Source organism: Falco biarmicus, chromosome 5 (genome assembly GCF_023638135.1).
Source record: "Falco biarmicus isolate bFalBia1 chromosome 5, bFalBia1.pri, whole genome shotgun sequence".
NCBI classification, from domain to species: Eukaryota; Metazoa; Chordata; class Aves; order Falconiformes; family Falconidae; genus Falco; species Falco biarmicus.
Window position 1 is genome coordinate 56,034,069 of NC_079292.1, and position 22,700 is coordinate 56,056,768.

The 22,700-nt window shown below is 46.6% G+C and overlaps 2 protein-coding genes across 2 annotated transcripts in view; one reads left to right on the forward strand and one right to left on the reverse strand.

Moving 5' to 3' along the window:
* Positions 1–18,298, reverse strand: part of MEI1 (meiotic double-stranded break formation protein 1) — a 39,175-nt gene extending 20,877 nt beyond the window's left edge. Inside the window, exons 1-15 of the mRNA XM_056341699.1 lie at positions 17,915–18,298; positions 17,425–17,548; positions 15,098–15,148; positions 13,130–13,203; positions 12,350–12,455; positions 11,584–11,787; positions 10,195–10,325; positions 9,571–9,685; positions 8,628–8,744; positions 8,001–8,100; positions 5,349–5,483; positions 4,716–4,830; positions 3,056–3,171; positions 1,850–1,991; positions 319–430 (exon numbers count right to left, since the gene is read on the reverse strand). Of these exons, the coding sequence (XP_056197674.1) occupies positions 319–430; positions 1,850–1,991; positions 3,056–3,171; positions 4,716–4,830; positions 5,349–5,483; positions 8,001–8,100; positions 8,628–8,744; positions 9,571–9,685; positions 10,195–10,325; positions 11,584–11,787; positions 12,350–12,455; positions 13,130–13,203; positions 15,098–15,148; positions 17,425–17,548; positions 17,915–18,058 (1,786 nt within the window). The 5' untranslated portion in view covers positions 18,059–18,298. The remainder of the gene's footprint in view (positions 1–318; positions 431–1,849; positions 1,992–3,055; positions 3,172–4,715; positions 4,831–5,348; positions 5,484–8,000; positions 8,101–8,627; positions 8,745–9,570; positions 9,686–10,194; positions 10,326–11,583; positions 11,788–12,349; positions 12,456–13,129; positions 13,204–15,097; positions 15,149–17,424; positions 17,549–17,914) is intronic.
* Positions 18,299–18,322: 24 nt separating this feature from the next.
* Positions 18,323–22,382, forward strand: SNU13 (small nuclear ribonucleoprotein 13). The gene is made up of 3 exons (XM_056341698.1): positions 18,323–18,581; positions 19,428–19,548; positions 20,487–22,382. Exons 1-3 carry the CDS (start codon positions 18,579–18,581, stop codon positions 20,747–20,749), a joined length of 387 nt encoding a protein of 128 aa, XP_056197673.1. The 5' UTR covers positions 18,323–18,578; the 3' UTR covers positions 20,750–22,382.
* The last annotated feature ends 318 nt before the right edge of the window (positions 22,383–22,700 follow it).

A 22,700-nucleotide genomic window follows, 5' to 3' on the forward strand; every position in this document is an offset into this window, starting at 1 on the left:
TTTCTACATAGTAAAATCCCACCAACAATTCCAGCATAATCCCTGTGTACAGGGGCAGCCAATTTTGAATATTCCAGAAGGAATGGTAAAGCTGACAACTTACTTATCTAAAATAAAATCTGTCCTATCATCACTGTTAGACCAAATAACTTTTTCAACCTGCTGAACATGACTGTGCACTCTATTCTTACTCATATAAACATGTAATATAATCTTCCACATAAAGTCTCATTAAGCTCATTGCCCCAGTAATATGCAGTAGCAGCAAGTTCCATCAGTTAAGAGCACAGAGAACATGATCCCACACTACCCCCATACCCAGCTTTTTAGAGAACTTTTTCCGCATGTTTGGCACCACTGTAAAGAGGGTATTAAGTGCTGAGAGGAAAACCTCCATTATTGATGGGCTGACAGCCCTTTCCAGGTATTTCTGTGGAAAGAAGAAAAGATCAGGTGCATGATATGCAATAAATACTGAAAGCAGCAGCTTTATTCTAACCTCCTGCCTGTGCAGAAAGATAGATTTATAAATCCGAACAGTTATGGAGTTAACGGTTCTTCTACCAAAATGCCTGGCAGCAAGTACACAGGCTTACAGAGCACTTTGAAAGCAACTAACACTTCCCTCTGCCAACTTCATGAGCTGTGCTGCTAACTCTGCAAGACATTACATCAAACAAGAAACTTCTTCCTATTCCAGCTGGCAACCAGTTAGGCCTTAATGCACAGCAACTGACATTACTGCCCATATTGCCCTGGAAGTAACTGCTCTTACAGGCCAGATGGCTACCTCTCCAGTGCTACATATGCTTAAGTGCAGCTGACTTCAGTAACACTTAACACCTGTGCTTCAGCATTTTATTGAGCAGTAGCAAACACAGGTGTTTCAGGTCTCTGCAGAGTCCAGCCCTAAACTGTTTAGAACAGAACGACTCAACTCATTCATGTACAAGGTCACTGGACACTATTCTCACAGTCCATTAATTTTTACCCAAGTTCAATGAACAAGAAACAGCACACTGACTTGCCAAAACTTTGGCAAAAAAACAAAAATCACTTTGCCAAATTGGACATGCACTGCACCCTCCCTTCAGGGAGGAGAACAGCAATGACACTGCAGCTGCCTACCAAGAGACTGATTAAGAAAATACAGAACAAAATATCTCCCAAGTTCCCAACAACTGCAAGAATCCATACATCTGAACCTGTGGCAAAGCACAAGCAAAAGTTACTCAACATTTGGAACCACAACCAGAGTCCCGCTGTTTTGAAAATTCTGCTCAGTGTGTCTTAGTGACAGGTCTGTATGAAACACTAAAGCACATGTGACTCTCCACAGTGGCTTTTAAACCATGTCCCTTGCCTTAGTGAGGCACAATGCTTAGCACTACCCTTGCTGTGTAGACTAGGCAGGCTTACCAGTATCTTCTGGAAAGAAGCATGAAAATGAAATTGCAGGTGCAAATACTGCTGCTTTCCAGGACACAGGCAAGTTTTGAAAAAGTGGCAGAAGGGGAAAGAACAGTTCAGGTGCTCTTCATTTTCTGCAACATCCAGAGCTGCCATGGATTATATAGCATAGCAGGTAGCTATGGGGACTGCACAGTCTGAAGAAAGACACTGCCATCTACATTTAGGAATTTCTCCACCCTCTGAAACCGTACACTCCCATTTTACATGAACTATATAATGCCACATTTGGCTGTGGAAAGGTGGCAAATGCCACAACTGTTCTTGGTTTATTCTACATGCTCTCTTCCCCAAAAAACACTTGTGCAACCCACTCTTGGTGCCTGAAAGCACCTTTCCAGGTACCCAAGGGATAGACCAAGTTCAAAAGAAACCTTACCGTGACCACAGGGATGCAAAGACTGTCACAAATCCTCAACAGGAATTCCAAAAAGTTGTTCAGTGTGTCCTTGCTCTCAGAGTTGGGAGCAGTGAAAGCATTCTCCTGGGCCATGAAGTCACTCTGGAATTCCACTGCTAACCTACAAACACATAGTACATACCAGAGGAGAGAAGAATCCTCCTCACTCTGTAAAGGAAGTCAGGAGATACTACATTTTCATCACAACTTTCACCATTAAGGACCCCATAAACACCTGATGGGTTAGAAACACAGGAATCTGGCAATCACACCAAAAGACCTCTTGAGTGAAGCTATAGAAGTCAGCAATGTTGCACAACAGTACAAGTTGGGAAAGGAAGACTTAGCTTCTGTGTAGAAAGCATCTGCTGTAGGACGCCCTAGTGTGGCAAGATTAGAGGTTCTCAGCCAGGCCAGAGTGCCTGGAGCACAATAAAGCAAACCTTGTAAAAATCAGCCAGGGAACCATTCAGCTGATCTAAAAACTGTGACAGAACCCAAGTGCCCCCTAACATCACCCCAAGACACTGGGTCAGTGCAGACAGGGACACCTGCTTCTAACCAAATTATCTCAGCCAAGCCAAATGCAAATGATGCAAGGCAAAATAACTATGTTGGCCAGACTTCCCTAACAACAGATCTGGATTCATACACAAACTCAACTACCACCATCTGCTGTGCAGCTAAGAGTGACAGATAGCTCCCATCCAGCAAAACAGGAAAAGTTGGTGCCTATAAACCCCCTTGCAGTAACAGGTCACAGACGAGCAAATCCAAGGCCAGCATCTGGAGCAGATACACATTTGTTAAATGGTTAATCCCCTCCGGCAGTGAGACCACATACCCCAGGGCACAGAAATGTGGTTTCACGCATAGCTTCCAACAATTCCTATCTTCAGTAGTCTGAGCTAATTTTCAAGCAGTTCCTCCAAGGCCAAAGATGTGACATAAACTGAGAGGTCCCAGGCAAATTTCTTGGGAGATACATACAGGTGTCACAAAATGTTCACTATCACAATATATCCCTCCTTCTGTTGTTTTACTGGCAAGTGCCATGCACTGAACTCACGTGTGATATTTCAGTGATGGGGTGGGGTAGAGGAACTCAATTACAAGGACAGAAGGATGGACGGACATGGACACACCCACCCACCACCCACCTGCCCACCTCCAACTTGTCCTCACCTGCAAGCATTTCTGAAACTTTCCAGGGTGTTGAGCAAGAGCCAGCCCTGTCTCTGAGGGACTCTGCTGAGATTTCTGTTTGCTGAGTGACTCTGAGACACTGAGAATAGATCATCCTGTTAAAAGGAAAAAGTCTTCAAAATCTTATGTTCACTATTGGAAAAAATAGCTTTCTTCTTCCATACCACCAACATGAGGAACAACAGATTTCACTTCACTCACTTGTTTCACATAACTGTTTTTTAACTATTGTGCTTTCCCCAGGGAAGGCAGGGTTAGAGAGAAGTTCTGCTCTTCCTAGGGAGGACAGAGTTATAGTTACTAGTTCTACACTGCCTTGTCTTTACAGTCTCTATTGCCATGGTTTGGTCTAATCTGAATTTTAAACAGCTCAGCTAATGGAGCTTCAAACTCTTCTGGGAAAACTTCATATTTTTTTAAATTTTTAAATTTTGTTTCTTCCAATTACTCTTCGACAACGCTGAACAGTTCTTGTCTTTGCTCAGCACTGAAATCTTAGAAGTTCTCTACTGTGGCTCAGATTTGTAAGCAGCTATCCATGTACCAGCTCTTGTTCCCACACAGCATCCTACTGAGTTCAGCCAGAAGCCAACTGCAGCGTCACAGTTAATCATTTTCTCAAACTGGGAACCAGTTGGAACTCATAATCTGCCTTTAAGCCTTAACCGGTTGCAGTGGTCTCCTCCAAATACTGCCAAAGGGAGGGCACGGCTACACATTGGTGCCTAGCAGTTCAGAACTAACTCCTCTCCATTTGATGCTGATACCTTAGAATCATTTCCCCTTTTCTCCCTTTAAAGACAGCCTGGATGTCCTTACTGCCTGCCTAACTTCCTTCCTGTAAAACTCCTTATTCTGAATTGGACACTAAGTTCTGTGTGTGTGCAGACTGACCAACATCTGCCTATGGGGCAGAACACAGTTCTGCCATCTCCAAGCAGAGAAAACAGACATCTGGTACCACAGAGCTTGGGCCCGAAGACAGTTCATCAGGCATTTGGAGCTCTGGTACTCCAGCAAGATGCTTTTGCCATTACAGACATACAATCTAAACCTACATGGCTATAAGCCTAGAACAAGAAGGCTCAGCCCTTGTCTTTTCACTAGCCATCTGTAATGGTGGCTCTCCTCAGAACTGTGTTAAGTCCCAGCAGCACATCACACTAGCTACGTATTCCAGGAACAGGAAAGGATTTGCAGTTCAAATTGTGGCTAACAGCTCCCTTGCTGAGGGATCACAGTGCATATAGGATGACTGTCTTGGTCTGAAGGCATAGCAAGAGATGTTCATTGCCAAAAAAATAGATAGACTGATGCAGCCTACAAGGTGGGGGCCTGAAGAAAGGAAAGTTCAAATGACTTTGGAGTACTGGAGACATAAAGAGAGCAGCGTGCTCAAGTGGTGCTCCACAATCTTCCTTTATTTAGAAAGACAACATTCACCAGCATCCATCTTCAGCTACTTCTAAGACGAAGATTGGTACCATCTCAAGGCATGAGGATCAGAAGAAACACCAGAGAACCCAACAGCCACAGGCTAAAGGGACAGAATATATATACAATATCCACATAGCATGCCAGGAGGATCATCCCTGTCTTGCTTGGTCCTACCAACTAGCAGCAACAACCTTTGACTTACTGCATGCCTCTTGCTACTCTGTGGTGGGGAAAGCTCAGCACATCGCTTCAGCGCTGCCTCCAGCAGCTTCTGCAGCTCTTCATATGGGACAGGAGGGGAGCTCAGGTGGTCCTTCCTGAACAAGGGGAGAGAAAGACAGCATGCACATTCCTCGCTGAGGACATTCCACCTGGCAAGGCAACACCAGCAGAAATAACCGCTCTTCTGACAGTAATATGCCATTGCCACTTCTCTCCAGCACAGCATACTAAGGTCACAGTATCTGAACGGTGCCTTCATTCACATGTGCGCCCAAACACACCCTCGCTGCATTCACTGTCCACTCCTACTAGTCATGAGGCATATGGACAGTCCTATGCTTGTTCTCACCTATCCAGATGGGGTGCAGAGTGACAAAGCCACAGCAGCCACAGTACAAGCCTGGCTGGGATGCCAGGTCCTTGCTGCAGTAACTTGCTGCCTACCACACCTTCATTGCCCTGGCAGCCTTCTGAGGTGGATGGGAAGCTAGCTGTGCTGTACCCACGCCTGTCTCAGCCAGAAGTCCCACTGCAGAGCACACTCACCCACACAGCCCAACATGGTAGCAACATACCTATCTGAAGAAAAGCCTGCAAATACTTTCCTGCCTACCTCAGGAAAGCTGCCACAGCTCTCACAGCCTCCACAACCACCTCAAGCACAGGGCAGTTCACCATCTCCATCAAAACATCAATGGCTTCTATACATACACCTCGGTTTGTGAATAATTTGATTTCCACTGGTTGCCTGTGAAGAAGAAACAGAGTAAGCAAGGAGAATAATGTCAAAGTGACTGTAGCGCCCTCTCCTCATTTCCCCAAATGGACAGTTGAGCCATGTGGTTCCACCCATGGTTTTCAGTATTCAGAGCCAGCTGCTCTCAAGGAGGTAGTCTCAAACTTGAGCAGGTGGAGGGTATGCTACAAAGAGTGAACTTCAGCAGGTCTGGAGCCCTACTATGATGAAAAAAACCCACAGCCTGGATAACTGTGTGACTGTACCACCAAACACTGATGTGAAAAGCACAAGAAAAACAGGCTTTGCAAAATACAGTGATCTCTCTGCCTAGGACTTTACACTGAGGCCATCTGCTCTGGCATTTGCAGGTTCATCTGGCAATTCATATTTATGAGTAAACAAGCAACCACTACCATCCTAGAACAAGGATGGTGCCACAAGAATAGCTTCTCTCACAGTCCTGTAGCACTTCTAATGTCATATGCTGCCAGAAGGACAGGGACTTTTATGAACTTGGAAAGTAATCAGAAAAATAAACACAATCCAACTGTTTTGACAATTCTTCTTGATAGTGAGCATTTTGCTCATCTGATCACTTTGTGGCTCAACACCTTTGAGCATTCAGCACAAGAGCATGGAAGGATGACAAGCCATTAATCCCATTATTGGACAGAGCTGTGCAAATGGCAGAGTATGCTCATTTGGTTACTGGCAAGTTGGGTACAGTTGGGAAGGCAGGGCAAAGACAGGCAGCCACATGCAGACAAGAGGCACTAACAGCCTGCCAGAGGGCCTCTCTGAAGTAAAGCAAGAAAAGCAGCACAGCATGACAGGGGCCAGACTTGGGACCCAAAAGTATTCCCCCTGTTATTCCGTTTTCACAGACGTGCCTGATTAAAGCAAGCTAGGAGCACATGCTCCCATGCGCAAATGGAAGAAGAAAGTATACTTCAGTAGAAATTACACCAGTAGCTCAGCTTTAGAGTAAAGTGTGAACAAAGGCAGAACCATTCTTTTTAGTCACTCAGTGGGATCAAACTCAGCCTGGCAGTCACCTCACGTTCTGCTGTGAGGAAAAAGCTGTGATGTTGACAAGGCAAGGAAAAGGCCTTTTGGTACCTGGGCACCAGTGGCAGCCTCTGGCCCAAGCCATAAGTGATGTGCTGAACTTCCAAATTATTTCAACTTATACTGTAATTCTATTAATCCTATGTATTTCCTTTCTTTAATTACTGACCTTCTGAATTAAACACATCAGGGGAAAAAAATAAGTCTTCACTGACTCATGCAGGGAGGAAGGGATGGAGGAGTATTGCTGACTCATTCAAGAGGCACAAACCCACTTGCAATATGGTGCACTGTGATGTCTTTGGGATCTGGGAGAAAAGTATGAGAGGCAGCACTCTTGCAGCTTCCTGCAGCCTCTCGTCTTCGGGCCCTGAACTGTGCCTGCCACTATGGTTGTGCTGGGAGGGACAAGGAGCACTCCAGAGAGTGCTACCCACCATTCCTGACGTACTGCCAAGAGGAACAGTACGGCCTGCTTGAACAACACCTCAGTGTAGGGCTCACTTACAGAAGAGAATGCAGCTGCAAGGAAAAACCAAGAGGAAAAGTTCCAGGATGAGATCCCTTTCCCCACTATGAAACAGTTTTAAATAAAACATTTCTAAGGCAAAGCTCAGAGAAACAGAATGGGTGTGCTAGAAAATGAGAGTAATTGCATAGAGCATTCTCTTTGTTTTACAAGCATAAATGCTGTAATTAGTGTTTCCCACATCCTGGTTTCTCTTTTTGACAGATCCCACACTGCCATCATCCCACTGTTCTAGCACTGCTGCTTTTCCTTCTTTTTACCCTGACATTGCTACAAAATTGACTATGACATTTCCAAAATTTAGCTCAAGGGTTCTCTTGGGGGAACAAAGTGGCAAAAACAAGACTGTCACTGGCATGACAGGACAGGAACAAGATCATAGAGGCAAGAACAGGAAGCACAGAAGAAAAACAAGACAGGGTATGTTATTCCTTAGCAGAAAACAAGAGGAAAAAAGTGACAGAATACATTAATATTTCATCCTAGAATTTGTTTTTGCTGTTTGAATTTAGCTCAGATGATGATACAAGACTAGAAGCCACGGAATTTGCATGCTCCGTTTTGTCAGAGGCACACTTCGCAGGAGCTGGCGTGCTCACATATGCCTGGACCTTCCTAGCCTTCCCTCTTGCTTGATCTACAGCTGAAAGGAGATTTCACCTCCCAGACTGACAAGGAAGCAGGAAGAGGCAGATATCCTGGTGGATACATGTGCAAAGAGGACAAGCTGGGACCTTTGGAGACAACCACCAGGCCCATCTTCACAAGAATAGGAAATGCATTTGTTCAGCAACATCTTTCAAACACAAGGGCTCTGAGGGTGTAGATATTTGGTCTCAGACAAAAACCTTAAAAAGCAAAAGCACCACAGCCTCCACTTTGGGGCACCAAACTCTGCCTGTGCAAGCCTGATGGTGGTACTCCCTTACCGTTTCAGTATTTCAGTGAAGAGCTGGAGCCCTTGTTTGTGCAACTCCACATTGTTCAGCTGCAGGACATCTTGCAGACTCCTCACCAGAGATTCAATACCTGCACACGTTCAAGAGAAGTCACAGAGAGGGCTTTTAACACTCCAAATTTGAAGATGGAAGCAAAAATAATTTTAAAAAAGAAGGAAGATTTGAACAATTATTCCCTGAGCCACTGACAGAAACAACTGCCCAAAACTGCTGAGTGTTCACTCAACTCCCTGATAATGGGTGCCAACCTCCACTGCTGGAGGTAGGTCCAGAATAAAGGAAAGAATTTAGCCTTTCTTACTAAATCTACTCTTGGCCTATCCACAGAAACACCTAATAGTAACTTAGGCGGTGTTGGTCATGATAACTGGTTATTATAATGAATGCAGGCTTATCAGGAACTCATCAGGATAGTGGCACTGTAAATCCAAGCTATGTTGCACATCACAAACATGTCTGAAAGGTACTCATTTTCAGTCCTTTACCCATCCTGGCTGGAAATTGTGATTGTGTATAAAGTGTTGAAATTCAGCTAGAAGCACAACAAATGCTCACAGCATTACTGCAGTCACTCTGTCAGAAAGGTTGATGACTTACCATAGACTGTGTGACACTTTGAGAAGAAAAGGTGCTCTTCAGTTAGGAGGAGCAGACAGCAATACACCGACCAGATGAGAATTTCACTGTTGCATGAGAGACATTCAAACAGGAATTCTGCAAATGTACACACACACACACACACAAATAAGGTCACCCTGTTAAGAGGTAGTCTGCTCATAGCATAGCACAGCTGCTCCTAGAACAAAGCAGAGCAGAGGAAGGAGAGGAAACAAGGAAGTGTAACAACAGCCACGTGGAGAATGCTTGCGTTATGAAATAGCAGGCAAGGAGAACGGACTGGATGCTTGGTGGTATGCTAGTCTTCAAAATAAGGTGAGTGGAGAGCAGACTCCCGCAGGCAAGTGTCTTCACAGCAGAAACTCAGCAGGCAGGAGCTAAATTGTGGCTCTAGCCCTTGGCACAAATGAAAAGCCACAAAGCAAGCTTTACTACAGATGCAGTGATCTCTTTTTCCTTGAAATTTTTACATCTCCCCAAAAATTTGTAAAATGAAAGCATTTCTATCTTTTGGGATTACAAAAAAATAATAAACCATCTCCCACAGCTACATTATAAAGCTAAATCCTAGACCAAATTCTGTGCAAACTTACAATATTTAGTGGTACAAGATGGAACCTCAGGCTGTCTAAGCTCATATCCAAGGTCCTGCGAGAAGGAGCTTGACCTCAAGGACTTGTGCAAATTCTTGCTGTGGAAACTCCATTCTGCCTGTTGACAGCTACTTCTATACTTTCAGTTGAAAACTTAACTTTCTTCTATTCCTAAAATCACTTTGGCTATTTTTACTGGTATAAAATGGCCACCACACACATTATGCCATCAGTGGATTTCATGGAGCCAGACTGATTCATAAAACAAACAGCCAGAGAGTGCTTTGATATTGGGAAATTAACAACAAGATGCTACTGCATTTCTTCACCTGGGACATCCGCATGGATAAAAGCAGGAGCATATCTGCTGGGAGAGTGAACCAGCACTGCAGCCACACAGTGAGAACTTGCTGCCTGTAACATCTCATCTCTGGTCAACAGAAGCTGTTGGGAAACAAAAGCCAAAATGAGAGAGGAAGTCAACTATGCAGATATGAGTAAGAAACAGTTTCTTCTACATTTTAAATTTTAAAACATAAATTAAGATCTCTCTTTTCACATGTATTTCATGGATTAAACTTGCTAAGGCAAGATACAATACTTGACCAAATACACTAAAAAAAAAAAATAATGCAAAATGAGAACTACAGCAGAGAAGATTAGGAGTAAGAATAGCTCTGCCCACATGTTTAGTCATGTTTGACATACAAGTGCTGTATCAGACAGACCTCAAGTGTGAGTGAGTAAAATCAGCTGAGGCCAGGAGTAAAATTTCCCCCTTTCAGGATGCAGGAATGAACAATGAGGTGATCTATGCCCATGTCCCCATTTCCCACTGCAGCCTCTATTGCTGGTGTTGGCAACTGCACACTGAAGTGCCTCAAATAAAGATTCAATACTGGCCAGCAAATTCTTTATGTCTACCAACAATTCACTACTACTTCAGCAATCACCTTTTTGAGAACAAGTGGCAGTGGATTTTCCCTTTCTAAAAAGTCAGGGTTCTCAGACTCCTCTCCTGTCTTTGAATCATTCATAAGAATGGATACAAAATGGTCACATTTCAGCAGCTCCTTTAGCAAACCTGCAGAAGGGAGAGCAAGAGTGAGCACCATACCGGGCATAGCAAGGATTATATTAACACAGGAGTATTTACAGCCTAAGACTTGTTGCCAACTTCTTCCCCTTTCCTGCATTCCTAACAAAGGTCCTCACCTCCAGTTTAAGGAGTTTCCTCTCACTGTGTCCCCAGATACCGCCATGAGCCCCATGTCCTGCAGCCCCTTGTTGCTGATGTTTTTTTGCTGGGTCAGATCTGCTCGCTGCCCCTTCTCGGAGACTGGCATGTGCTCTGGTACACGATATCAGGAGCACTCTATTCACAATGTATTCTGTGCTCCAGCATCTACCCCTAAACTGTTTCTTGGGAGAGCTCTTGACTTGCATTTTTCTCCAAGCTACAATCAGTGAACCAACAATAACTAGACATTTTCCCTGGAATACTTCCTAGAGAACTAGCATTTACCTTCCCCTTCTACTTTCACAGGCTCTTACTGAAACAGCTGTATTTAGCTAAAGGACATACACACACAAAAGTCCTCAGTACTCAGTACAAAAGTATAGTACACAGCTACAGGTATTGATGCAAATCATCAGTACATGTCCGTACAAATTCACTAGGGGTATTGTCTGAGCTATAGATTTCTACTTTCAAAGGAATCATCGATCATTTCTAGTAGCTGAGTAGATGATCTGAGGAGCAATCTGGTTCCTGCTTACCTCCTACAAGAAAAAAGAATTCCCTGGGTGGTTTACAAACAAGCAATGTCAGAAAGGCTGAAATTGTGCTCCCCAGCAACAGTTGATATGTGCAGTTGGAAGCATAAATGCAAGGAAATGCCACTTCCACCTTAGCTTTTTAACCTAAATAACATGATGCCCCATGTCTGAAGACCATATTTGTTAGACCCCATCCCACTGCTCTACAAAACCCACCTGTGCACAGTGTTTGCATTCAGACACTTTGAGGAATGGTCTGTTCCTAGGATAAAACATTAAATTGAGGCAGGCCAGGCCACAGTGCAAGTTCTGAAGACACTCTGAAGATTAGTCAGTGCTAGGTAAATGTGGGGCTCAGGGGACAGTGGAGGGCTGGGGGAGCTCAGCAGCAGGTCTGGGCCATGTGATTGCTATGGAGTAACAGAAAGATTGACTGCTTCAGACAAGCAGCAAAAAGCTCTTCTAGGGAACAGTCCACATTAGAGTGCCTAAACCAGCCAAGGGTTTCTTCCTCATTCTAAGCCTTCCCATGCACCTTGCAGCTTCTCTCAGCAATGCCTTACCCAAACAATTAACCTGCAGCTCCTTTGTCTGTGCATGCCCCAAGGTATTCAAGAAGAGACCACACAGCCTTTCTTGGAAGTGTGCTGAGAGCCGTTCTATGCCAACAGGGGAGGAGTACAACTTGCCATACAAGTAGCAGACAGCAGCCTTTATAGCCTCATTTGGGTATGTCAAGCCCATCAGCAGATGATCCACTAAATTACCTAGTATGAGGAACAGAAACAGCAAACATTCTCACTAATGAACTGATTTTTAAAAAGTACCAACCAATTTCCCTTGAAAATCTGCAAAAGCCCACTGGACAAACTGGTGCATGCAGATTAATGAACGCCACAATTAGGTGATGTGGTCACCACCATCTGTCCCTCTGAGCAGAGGGGTACAGTAACAAATTGCTAGAGGAGCTTGCTGTTCGCCATATGAAGATCCATCATCCCAGCTACTTCTACAAACAGCTAAGCTTTCTCACCAGACCCCTAGGGGCTGGACCAAGCAAAGCAGTAACTAAATGCATGTTGCCTGTGAGGGAGACCCACAAACTCTGCTTCACAGAGGCTTGTTTTGCCAGGCTGGCTAAATGCACAATGACAAGCCTCCTATGAAGGTATTGACCTGCAACTCAGGAGGCCTGAATGCCACTCTGACTTGTGGACAGGCTTCTTGTGTGACCTTCATGAATTCACATGGGGACGAGGGAGTGCATGCATCATATGTGTATTAGAGCTGTGAATGCTACCCTTCAGTGAGGCATGACACATTACTCACTGTGCTCTACCAGCAGTATATCAGCAAAGCGCGGGATGGCATCTGCCAGCTTGCCCAAGAGAGTGAATGTGGGCAGGCTGCCTCTCATGGTAGTGGCTTTGCACAGCTGTAGAGGAGACAGAGAAAGAAAACGTTCCACTGGTAAGAACACAGTCCAAAGGCAGAAAGGCACCCAAACCAGCAAGCTCTCAGTGATGCATAATCATCTGGAATAGGATCTTTTCCTAAACTGGGTCCTCTTCACCACTTAGGATAAACCACAGGAAAACCCTGAACACACCACTAGGTCTCTAAAATGTCTTTTAATTAATACAAGAAATCTTTTGCTTGTTGTTCCTTTTCCTCCCTCTCCCCTCCAGCTCTTACATGAGCAGATAAACCAGCTGAATTTCTCCCCACTTTCACAACTTCCCAATCTTTCATACCCCATGGTACCATCACAAACTTAGGAATGAAGACAGCAAGAGCCCACAGCACAGGTTGGGAAAGTTCCTCATATCACTGAAACAGTAAGGTAGGAAAAGAAGAATCTGAGGAAGCCACACAGCTTCACAAGAGCATCTTGAAGCCATATGGTTGCAAGGCATCGTGGGAACAGGAAAACTCCAGGGTAGACACCAACACTGTCAAAATCACAGCAGGGCAGCTGGCACTAGGACATCCCACTGCAGCAGAGGCTGCATCCCAGCACAGTAGCTGCAGTCTTGCAGAGCTACTCATTCCCATCTCCTCAGCCTCTGAAGGATTGAAAGGAAGGGCAGGTAATTTATCTTCACTGACCTCTTTTTGGCTTTCATCCAAAATGCAGCATAAGTACTGTTCTGACTTCAGCTCCACTACAAGCCGCACCAGAACTAGGCAGGAGAAACAGGATCAGTAATTCACACACTAGAGCATTCACAATCCATCTTCCACAGGGCTTTAGCAGACGAGTGAGCAAAGAGCTTAGAAATTAAACAAGCGCAGAGGTGCTGAGAGAGCAGGCTAATATCGGCATTCCCAGCACTATTACTTCTGATAGCCCAGCCCAAGTTCTCTGCAACAACATTACCTGTTCTAGCTGCCCTACAAACCATGCATGGAAACTAACTGCAAGAGACAAACTGAGCATCAGGACACCAAGTAAACATAAGGAACCAGGAAGGGAAGGAAGCAAAGCCCTACCTTAAAAGCATAAAAAATTCTGGTAATTTCATAGAGCAGGCTTCCTACAGTATGAAAATTGGCCTTTAAAAACACAGCTTTCCAGAAAAGATATGAGAACTGAAACGGCTGAGTATCCTTAGATGCAGCCTGAGAGCTCCTCCTCCAGCTGCTACTGTCCCCGAGTTAAGAGTGCAGTCGATCAGCCATTGCTCCCCACTGCAGTTATCCCATACACCTTGCCAGAAAGCAAGGCCCCAAGTCACCTTTGTGGTACTGTTCACCTCCATGAATAACCAGCTGTTATTCCTGGTTCACTGCAACTTTAAGAACTTTGTCCGCTCTGTCCCAGTAGGAGGAATCAAATAACTGTGTTTACCAGACACTGGCTGCACATCACCTGGGGTTTTCCTGACAAAATCACAAGGGAGTTGCCTGATGCTGGCAGGCTGCCTCTGCCTCCACCCATGTACCAGTGGACCAGTTTCAGGAAGCAAAGCTCCTCTTCTGGTATATTTAGAACCTGGGCACCTGAATGTTCAGCAGGTAAGTTTTGACAGTAGCCCCCTTACTGTGACACTTGTGCAGAGCATTGTTCCACAGGATTTAGTAAGGCTGTCTTGGATGTATCTTGGTGTCATGGCATGACTCATTTGAAAAACACACTCCTTTGATTTGTATTCTAGGAAAGCATCATAAAAAGAAATACCAGAGACTTCTGGGTTCACCATCTCTTGCTATATCCAGGGCAATACTGGAGGTTTACCTAATAGGAGACCTACTTTAGCTAAAGAGCCACACATCTCAGCAGAGGCATGTCTTGAGACAGGTGATTTATAGATGGTTTAATGGCCCTTTCTTGCCTTGAACTCTCAGAATCTCTAAAAACTTTCAAGAGTTGGTAACACTAATTTAAAATTCCTCTGAGAGCATCCATCTCTCAACAGACTGGTAACATGACAGAAAGACTTCTCACCTTTTCAACACCATTTCAAGCAAGTGCCTGAAAAGTGACACCCCTCTGGAAGGAGTTGGTCACATCCCCTTTCATTTTTCATGGCTGGACAGGAAGAAATCATTGCATTCCTAACATCACTAGACTCAGCAGAGATGCCCAAGGTTAACTGGACTGCAGAGATTCCTTAGTCAGCCATGCAGACGCTTCCTTCATATTTCAAATTAAGGACTGTTCAAAAAGCAGCACCTGCAGCCTGTACAGCTAAATCCCAAATAATCACTGTCCCAAGGAGAAAGTAGTAGATTCCAAAGCTCACTGAAGCTTACAGGAAAATTTCCATTTACTTTGAGCCTTTGGTCAGGTCCACAGATGCCAAAGATCAGGCATTGTTTACCACTGTTACCCACCTGACACTAAATTCATGGCACACACAGAATCTGTGAAAGAAATGCTAAATATTTAAATCTGCATGCACTCCCCTGCCCCCACATATTGGAATAGTCTGCTCATCACTGTTGCCTTGATAAAAAATACATGTTCTTCCCAATTCAAGCTGTGTAGAAGCTGAGCATCTCGCTATCGTTATCAGACAAGACAGAGCCTTGTCACAAACTGTCAGTAATTGAGACATGGCATGTGCCTCTCACCTTCCACGAATAGGTCCAGGGCACTGCTGTCTTCCACAGTGTGCAACAGCCCTAAAAGGTAAACCACAATCAGTCATGGAACTCATTCCTGCTTGTGATCATCAGTGCCTTCTTATAAAAAGAGCTACAGGGTTTTCTTCAGAACTGCTTTGTTTTCCCTGCTTCACACAACGCCAGCCTGACTTTGTCAGAGGGAGGTGGATACTCTCAGGGAGGATCACAAAAGGCGTCTCCATAAGCAGGACACAGGGATATGAAGGTATAGATACTTTATAGTTGAAGTCAATGGCTCCACCTATGTAAGTAAATATGTAACTGCTGCCATCATCACATCTCACTGCATATATCCGATATTAGACAGCTGAAACAACACCCCAGAATGACAGAAGTTAGAGCCCAGCTGTGAGCTGTCCTTTCTGTCTTCTATTCATACCAACTACCATGAACAGTATTCTCCCTCCCCAGTACTGAAAATCCCTAGACCAAATTTGAACACTAGGTTTAAAGCATATGGAAACTATTCCAATGTCAAATTGAACCTGAAGGCATCACTTCACAAGCCACTTGTACAACGAAAGCGTAAGATTGGGTATATCAAGAGTCTCACTCTACTACACCACACCAGATGAGAAACTCTACCTCCCAGCTCCTTCCAACTTCAGGTACCTACATCATCAGGCATCTGGCTCAGACCCCGACTTCTGACACACTAAACCACTTGTTTCAACATATCCAATCAAACTACCTCCCCTCCAGAGACTCCATGACCTCTCAGAAATTTGACCAACCAAAGCAACATTATGACATTGCAGCTGAATAAATTACTTATTTCCGGTGCTTCATCTGCCCAATCCTCAGTAATTTCCTTACACTTTGGAAAAGATGTGCATACAGCATTAGCGAATGTTGCAATATTAGGTGCATGAAATTCAGGATTACCTGAAATTCACCATCTCCTAGTACGTAACACTCCACACTGCACCTCTGTTCTCTTAACCTTCTTTTTTCTGCCTGTGCCTATCCTGATATTCTCTCTCCAAAAACAAATATATCTTCATGAATTAACACTTCCTCCACAGCATTACTCAAACTTTCCGGGGTCCTTCTTACACTCTTGCACCAAATGATCCTTGATTCATTCAAGCTATATCCAAAATGTACACGTCATGGTTTGTAGCCCCAGGTTTAGACTAGGATTCCAGTTTCACACAGTGTAGGACCACACTGGTCATAAGCACCACTCCCTCCACATCTGTATAGGATTACGTGCACAGACAGCATTCAGTAAAAATTGAGAGCAATGGAGAAAACTAAACCTGGGCAAAGTTCTGTTTCCAGCAAAGCTGCTTCCAAAATGCTGGGAAATCAACTGGGAAAACACCATTTCAACTATTTGGTGCGTCAAAGCAGGGGAAGTGGCTTGTAAGTCACTTTCCCCCAAAGAACAAGAATTATCTGCCATGTGCAAATGAGATCACGGAATTAAAGGAATCCAGTGTACTTGCTCTCTAAAGGCACTTGCACTCACACCCTCCATCTTTTTCTGCTTTACTGTTCCTTCATTTAGGCCATGATTTCTTCTCCATGAAGATTTTAGACATTTCAAAGACCTTGCCTACAACATTGCTATGCAAACAAAAACTAGTAAGAGATGTTCAAGATCACAGAGACTGTTACTGGAAAGGCACTTTCTGCCATCCCACTGAACACTATTCCTCTGTGAGGCTGACCCACCAGGAAGCAGCAGGTATACAATCCTATGGCTACAAGGATTTCTAGAAACGTAAAGTGATGGTGTGTAAAAACGGCTACGTAGACTTGTATTTTGCACGTTTCATATTAAACCCTGCAACGCCCTTTTAAGCTCACGCTTTCATTTCTGTATGAATCTTCATATAACACTACAGTTCAGCAAGCTGAGATAGCACTGAAGCACGAGCCTAGAATGGAGGGCATTCAGGGAGGAGTCATAGACCAGGCGCTCCCCGTTCTCCAGAAAGGCTTTACAGATACATCGAGATACCCTGGGAAATTGCAGGAGCTTTACGAACACACCAATCCTGCTCCTTGGGAAATAAGGAAATTAATTAAACTAATCTAAATCAAATGACAGGCAGTTTTCCACAGGGAATAATCACACAGCTAACACAGAATGGTGGAAGTATGGCACAGGGCACCTCAATGTTTGGGGTTTTTTTTGGGGGTTTTTTTTACTTCAAATGCGGAGAAACTTTGCACGTACACATCTGTCCAAAAAAAAAAAAAAAAAAAAAAAAAGGTGACTGCCCTCTCCCCGGCGCTGCACAGGGCCACAGCAAAGCTCTTACCAAGGAGAGTCCCTATCAAGTGACGGCAGAGCCTCTCGTCCGGCGCCAGCAGCTGGACGACGGGCAGCGCCTGCCGGGCCAGGGCGTCGCGGAGACGGCACAGCGCGTGCTTCCTGCGCACCAGCTGCCGAGCGGAGACAACGAACCGCCGTCAGGCGGCGGCCCAGCCACCCCGCCGCCCCGGGGGACACGGCGCCACCGGGCCCCACAGCGAGAGGGGACACCCGCCCGCTCCCCAGGCCCACGTCCAGCGTGGGAGAGGGGGCGGCCGTGAGGGGCCGGCGGCCGTGAGGGGCCGGCGGCCGTGAGGGGCCGGCGGCCGTGAGGGGCCGGCGGCCGTGAGGGGCCGGCGGCCGTGAGGGGCCGGCGGCCGTGAGGGGCCGGCGGCCGTGAGGGGCCGGCGGCCGTGAGGGGCCGGCGGCCGTGAGGGGCCGGCGGCCGTAGCCAGCTCTGCCCGGGAAGAGGGGACGGCGGGACAGGCGCTGCCCACCGAGGCGCTGCCGTCGCTCAGGGTCTCCACAGCGCAGGCGAGGCAGAGCGACGGGTGTTGCGGCAGGGCCCAGCGCGCCCCGTGCTCGCCGCAGGGTATCTCGGCCGCCGCCGCCATCACCGCCTGCCGCCGCGCCCTGCGCATGCGCGGGGCACCAGCCCGGGGCAGCGGCGTTCCCGGCCCTCCGCCCGCCCTGCAATCCCCGGGGCGGCGGCCTGAGGAGCCCGCGCCGCCCCCCCTCCCCTTTCCCGCAGAGCTGCAGGCTGTCACGGGGCCTGCCGCAGCCCGGCCCCGGCCGCTCAGGAGCGCTGCTCCTCGTGAAGTGCTGCCGCACGGCGTGCGCGCCCCCGGCGGCGGTAAGCGGCCCGGGGCTGCGGCGCTTGGCTCGGCAGAGGAGTGAACTGGGGGGCGGGATGTCTCGGCGCCCCTGCAGCTGCGTGCCGCGTTACGGCGTGCGCCGCTACCCCGCCCGCCTAGCGTTCCGTGCGGCCCCACCACGGCGGCGCGGAGGGGCCCTGAGCGCCCGCCCCGCCCCTGGCCCCGCCCCCGGGCTCGCGGCCGCCTGACTTCCGGCGGCGCGCGGCAGCGCTTCCCGCCCCCTCCCCTTCAGCGCACTCGGGCTGAGAGCAGCGACCGCGCCGCGCCGCCGGGCCAGGCCGCGGCCATGGTGAGCGGAGTCGGGCACCGGCCTCTTCTCAGGGGGCGCCGCGGGGCCTCGGAGGAGCCGTCTTCCCCGGCTGGGCAGCACGTGGAGGCCCGGCGGGCAGGGCTGCGGGCGGTTGCGGGCCCCGCGGGGTGGGAGCGGCGGGGGCTGGCGGAGCGGCGGGGGCTGGCGGGGCGGGGGGCACCCGGCGGAGGGGGACTCGGTGGCCCGGCCCGGTGGGGAGCGGGAGCATGTGCTTGGCTGGCGGGGGGCGGCCGGGTAGGGCCGCAGCTGCAGCTGCGTGCGAGAGCGGGCGGCGGAGCATCGCGGCGTGGGGCTGGGCTGGCCGGGGGCGGGGGCGCCTGCCAGGCCGGGAGCTGCAGAAACGGCGGTTCTGCCGGTGCCGATCGTTAGGGCCGCTCGTAACATCGTTGCTGTTCCGCTACGCCATCGATCTTAACGTTCAGAAACTACCTGTAGTTTGCGGAAATAAACCTGATATGTGCTTTTCTCGGGATTTCTTTAAAATTTGCGTCTTATCTTGCTGTGCAGTGAAATGTTTCATGTACGCAATACATACAGTATCCGTGGTAGCAAATGCCTGAAGAGTACCCTGTAGGTTTGGCTGCTGGTGGTTTGTAGGGTGTAAATTGGCTGTCCACATGAGTAGAGATACTCTTTACTTTGAATACGAGAAGAATCTCTTTAGAAATAAGATGCATCAGTGTTTCTAGTATGTGCAGAGCAGATGAGAATAGTGATGTGACTCCAACAGTCAATATATGTGGTGAGCGTGATGCCTGCATAGTGTTGTTCTGAACAAAGCCCCCTTTGCTCCTGTTGTAATACTCTTTACTCTTTCCTCTCTAGAGTGAGGCAGAAGTGAATCCCAAAGCTTACCCACTGGCTGATGCACAGCTCACCAAAACGCTACTGGATCTTGTGCAGCAGTCCTGCAACTATAAGCAACTACGCAAGGGAGCCAATGAAGGTGAGATCTGTGTTGCAGTGTGCTAGAAAGCATAGCGAGGATTTCATGAAAAGCTGTAGCTAGAGATCATGTTTTCTCTCTAGCTCTAGACCACTAATTGTATATAATGTAGCGTTTGCAATTGTCTTGTCTCCTTGCTCCTTCTAGCCTGCTTAAGCAATATTCAGGGAAAGAACTAAGCTGTAATCGTTTCAACATCTCTATGCAGTTCTAGCAGATGCTCAGACTGTGTTCCTGGTGTGTGTCCTGTGATCATGCAGGCTTTAGTGGTGTGGCAGTAGGATTTGGGTTTGAGGGTACCTCTAGTGCAACCTGCTCAGAGCATGGCTGCTTTCACAAAATGGATCAGGTTGCCTGGGGCTTTGCCTAGTCAAACTTTAAAAAAAACACCACTCAATCCCTAAGGATAGAAATTCTACAATCTGTCAGGACACACGATCTCATGGCTTAAACCCCTCTCATAAAGGCAGGGTATAAAATTCGAGCACAGCCTCTGAATCCCCCTGAGGCAACAGTCAGTCTGCAACTTGCCCCTTTTACTGTGCACTCACAAGGACGGTCTGGCTTAATCTTCTTTGCAATACCCTTGAAGTGATACAATACAGCAGCCCTCCCTCCTTCAGGCTAAACAAGCCCAGCTCCCTCTGTCTCCCCTCGTCCGTGGTGTGCCCCAGCCCCCAACCCACCAGCAGTCCTGGGCTGGCCTCGCTCTCTTGTCAGTCTCTGCTGTGCTTGAGGGAAGTGCTGGGCACAGGACCCCAGATGCAACCCTGTGAATAACCTCCTCCCTGGACCTATAGCTGCTGCTTTCCTTTGGCCTGTCTTCATGCTACCACTAGATCTTCTTGCTCATAGCAATTTCAACATCTCCTAAAGTTGTTTTGCACTATATGTGCTTTCCAGAAGGACACAAACTTACTCTTCAGTTTCTTTTACAGCCACCAAAACACTGAACCGAGGGATAGCAGAGTTCATTGTGATGGCAGCAGATGCAGAGCCCTTGGAAATCATCCTGCACCTCCCTCTTCTCTGCGAGGACAAGAATGTACCTTACGTGTTTGTACGCTCCAAGCAAGCCCTGGGCCGGGCATGTGGTGTTTCCCGGCCTGTCATCGCCTGCTCCATCACCATCAAGGAGGGATCACAGCTAAAGCCTCAGATCCAGTCTGTCCAGCAAGCTATAGAAAGACTGTTGGTCTAAATGCCCCTAAGTTTGTGTGTGGAATAGGAAAGTTGACGTCAGGGGAAATTAATGTCTAGCTTCAGTTGAGATTATAGTTTTGATATCAGTGTTTCATTTAAAAACACTGCATATTTGTTTAATAATGGCTTAATTCTTAGTGTTTCTGCCTCTCCTCCCCCCTCTTTTCTATTATTACATTCAACACATTCATTCTAATTGTATTTCTTCTTGAAAAGTGATTGTACAACTGTATTTCCTATTTGATGTTGAAAAGAAAGGGAAAAAAAAAATCCCCACCTTATTTCTGTCCCCAATCAGCTGCCTCTGCGTTGCAGTATTTCTGCTAAGCTTCAGTCTCTAACAGGTGTGAATAAGTGTTTCTGAATGGTTTTGTCTACTGAGGATAAGGCATGTCGGTTCCCCACAGTGTGTGCCTGCAGACTGCTGGGATTGTTGCTTTAAGTGATGGAGCAGCATAGACCATGTACAAGGCAGGCAGCAGCTACTGTGTAGCAGCGGATGGAGCCAAGATCAGTATATATAGCACAACCCTTTTCCTTCTTGAAACCAGACAAAAGACTTCTGTAAGAGGTATGGGGAGCAGGAATCTTGTGGCAGTGTACAAGAGGAAATCTATTTTGCTTATTTTTAAATACTGACTTTTTAAGAAAAATAAAATTGCTGACAAAGCCAAATATAATTGTCAATTCCCTTGGGGAAGGCTTTTCAACTAACTAAAGTGTTCCTACTTGTAAAACTAAACCGCTCAGAGACTGCTTAAAGGTTATTGCAGTGCAGTAGTTCATACTCCTTCAGTTTTCTTTGCATGGACTGCTTCACTGAGCTTGGACTTCCTAGGGAATTTAAGTACAAAACACATGATCGAGAGGAGCCTAGTGTGGCTGACAAGTACCCTACATCTTGCCAATACTTTTTATAATTATCTCATGCTTTTAGGAAAGCTACTGTACTGTAGTCACCTGGCTGAAGATGAACCCTCTAAGTCAGGGGCAAGACAAAAGGAATCAAGTCATTTTTTCAGATAAATCAACCTGTGTCTCAAGAAAAGAATGCTAGATAATCTCATGTTCTGGAAAAGTATGAAGCACCACCAGCATTCTGGATTAGTGCTGGTTTTATGGAGCTTGTTTGGTTTAATGCATGTTGTACAGTAAATCTACTTACTGCTCTGTGCAGAAGAGTAAACCTCTGTATTGGAATGGGTCCTATCAAGCCTGTCTTCTATTGCAGGATACCAGAGCAAAGCTAGCATGGAAAGACCAATAGATACAGTAGCAGAAGGGAAAAGAAGTTAATGTTTCCAGAGACACTAACTTTGTACCTTTAGTAAGTACATCCCAAGCAGATGAAATCAGATCATGAAAGACTGAAGACAAATCACGTCTGTATTTTTTTAAGTGGCTGACAACAGTAATATCCTTGCTGAGGTGAACCCAATACAAAGATTTTAGAATCTTTTTATTTGTATGAGGTTTAGAAAAGCTGCTGTTCCCTTCTACTGATGCTGACTGTTGAGCTGGTGTGTTTAAAACCACAACTTTGCAAAGGATTTGCCATATTGTACCATGCCAAGACAGCTGATTTAAGACAGCACACAGAGCAGAAATAAAGGATTCTTGAGCAAGAAAAACTGTCTGATTTTCTGCTCTGAAGTCTTCTATCACCATCCCTTTTAAACTTCTGCTTCATGTGATAGTCTGCTATTAAAAAAAAAAAAAAGCCAGGAGGAAAATCAAATAACCTAGGACAAACGTGCCACAATCATCCGAAGCCTGGAACATGCTGTGCCTGGGGGTTAGCAAGCCAAGAGAAGTTAACAAGGACATCTGGGGAATGAAATTCAGAATTAAGGACAGGGTAGCCTTACTATTTTATTGCATTTGATTCAAGCCTCACAGGGCCAAGTATTTACAGTAACTTCTTTGCCGAAGGGCAAAATAAATTGATC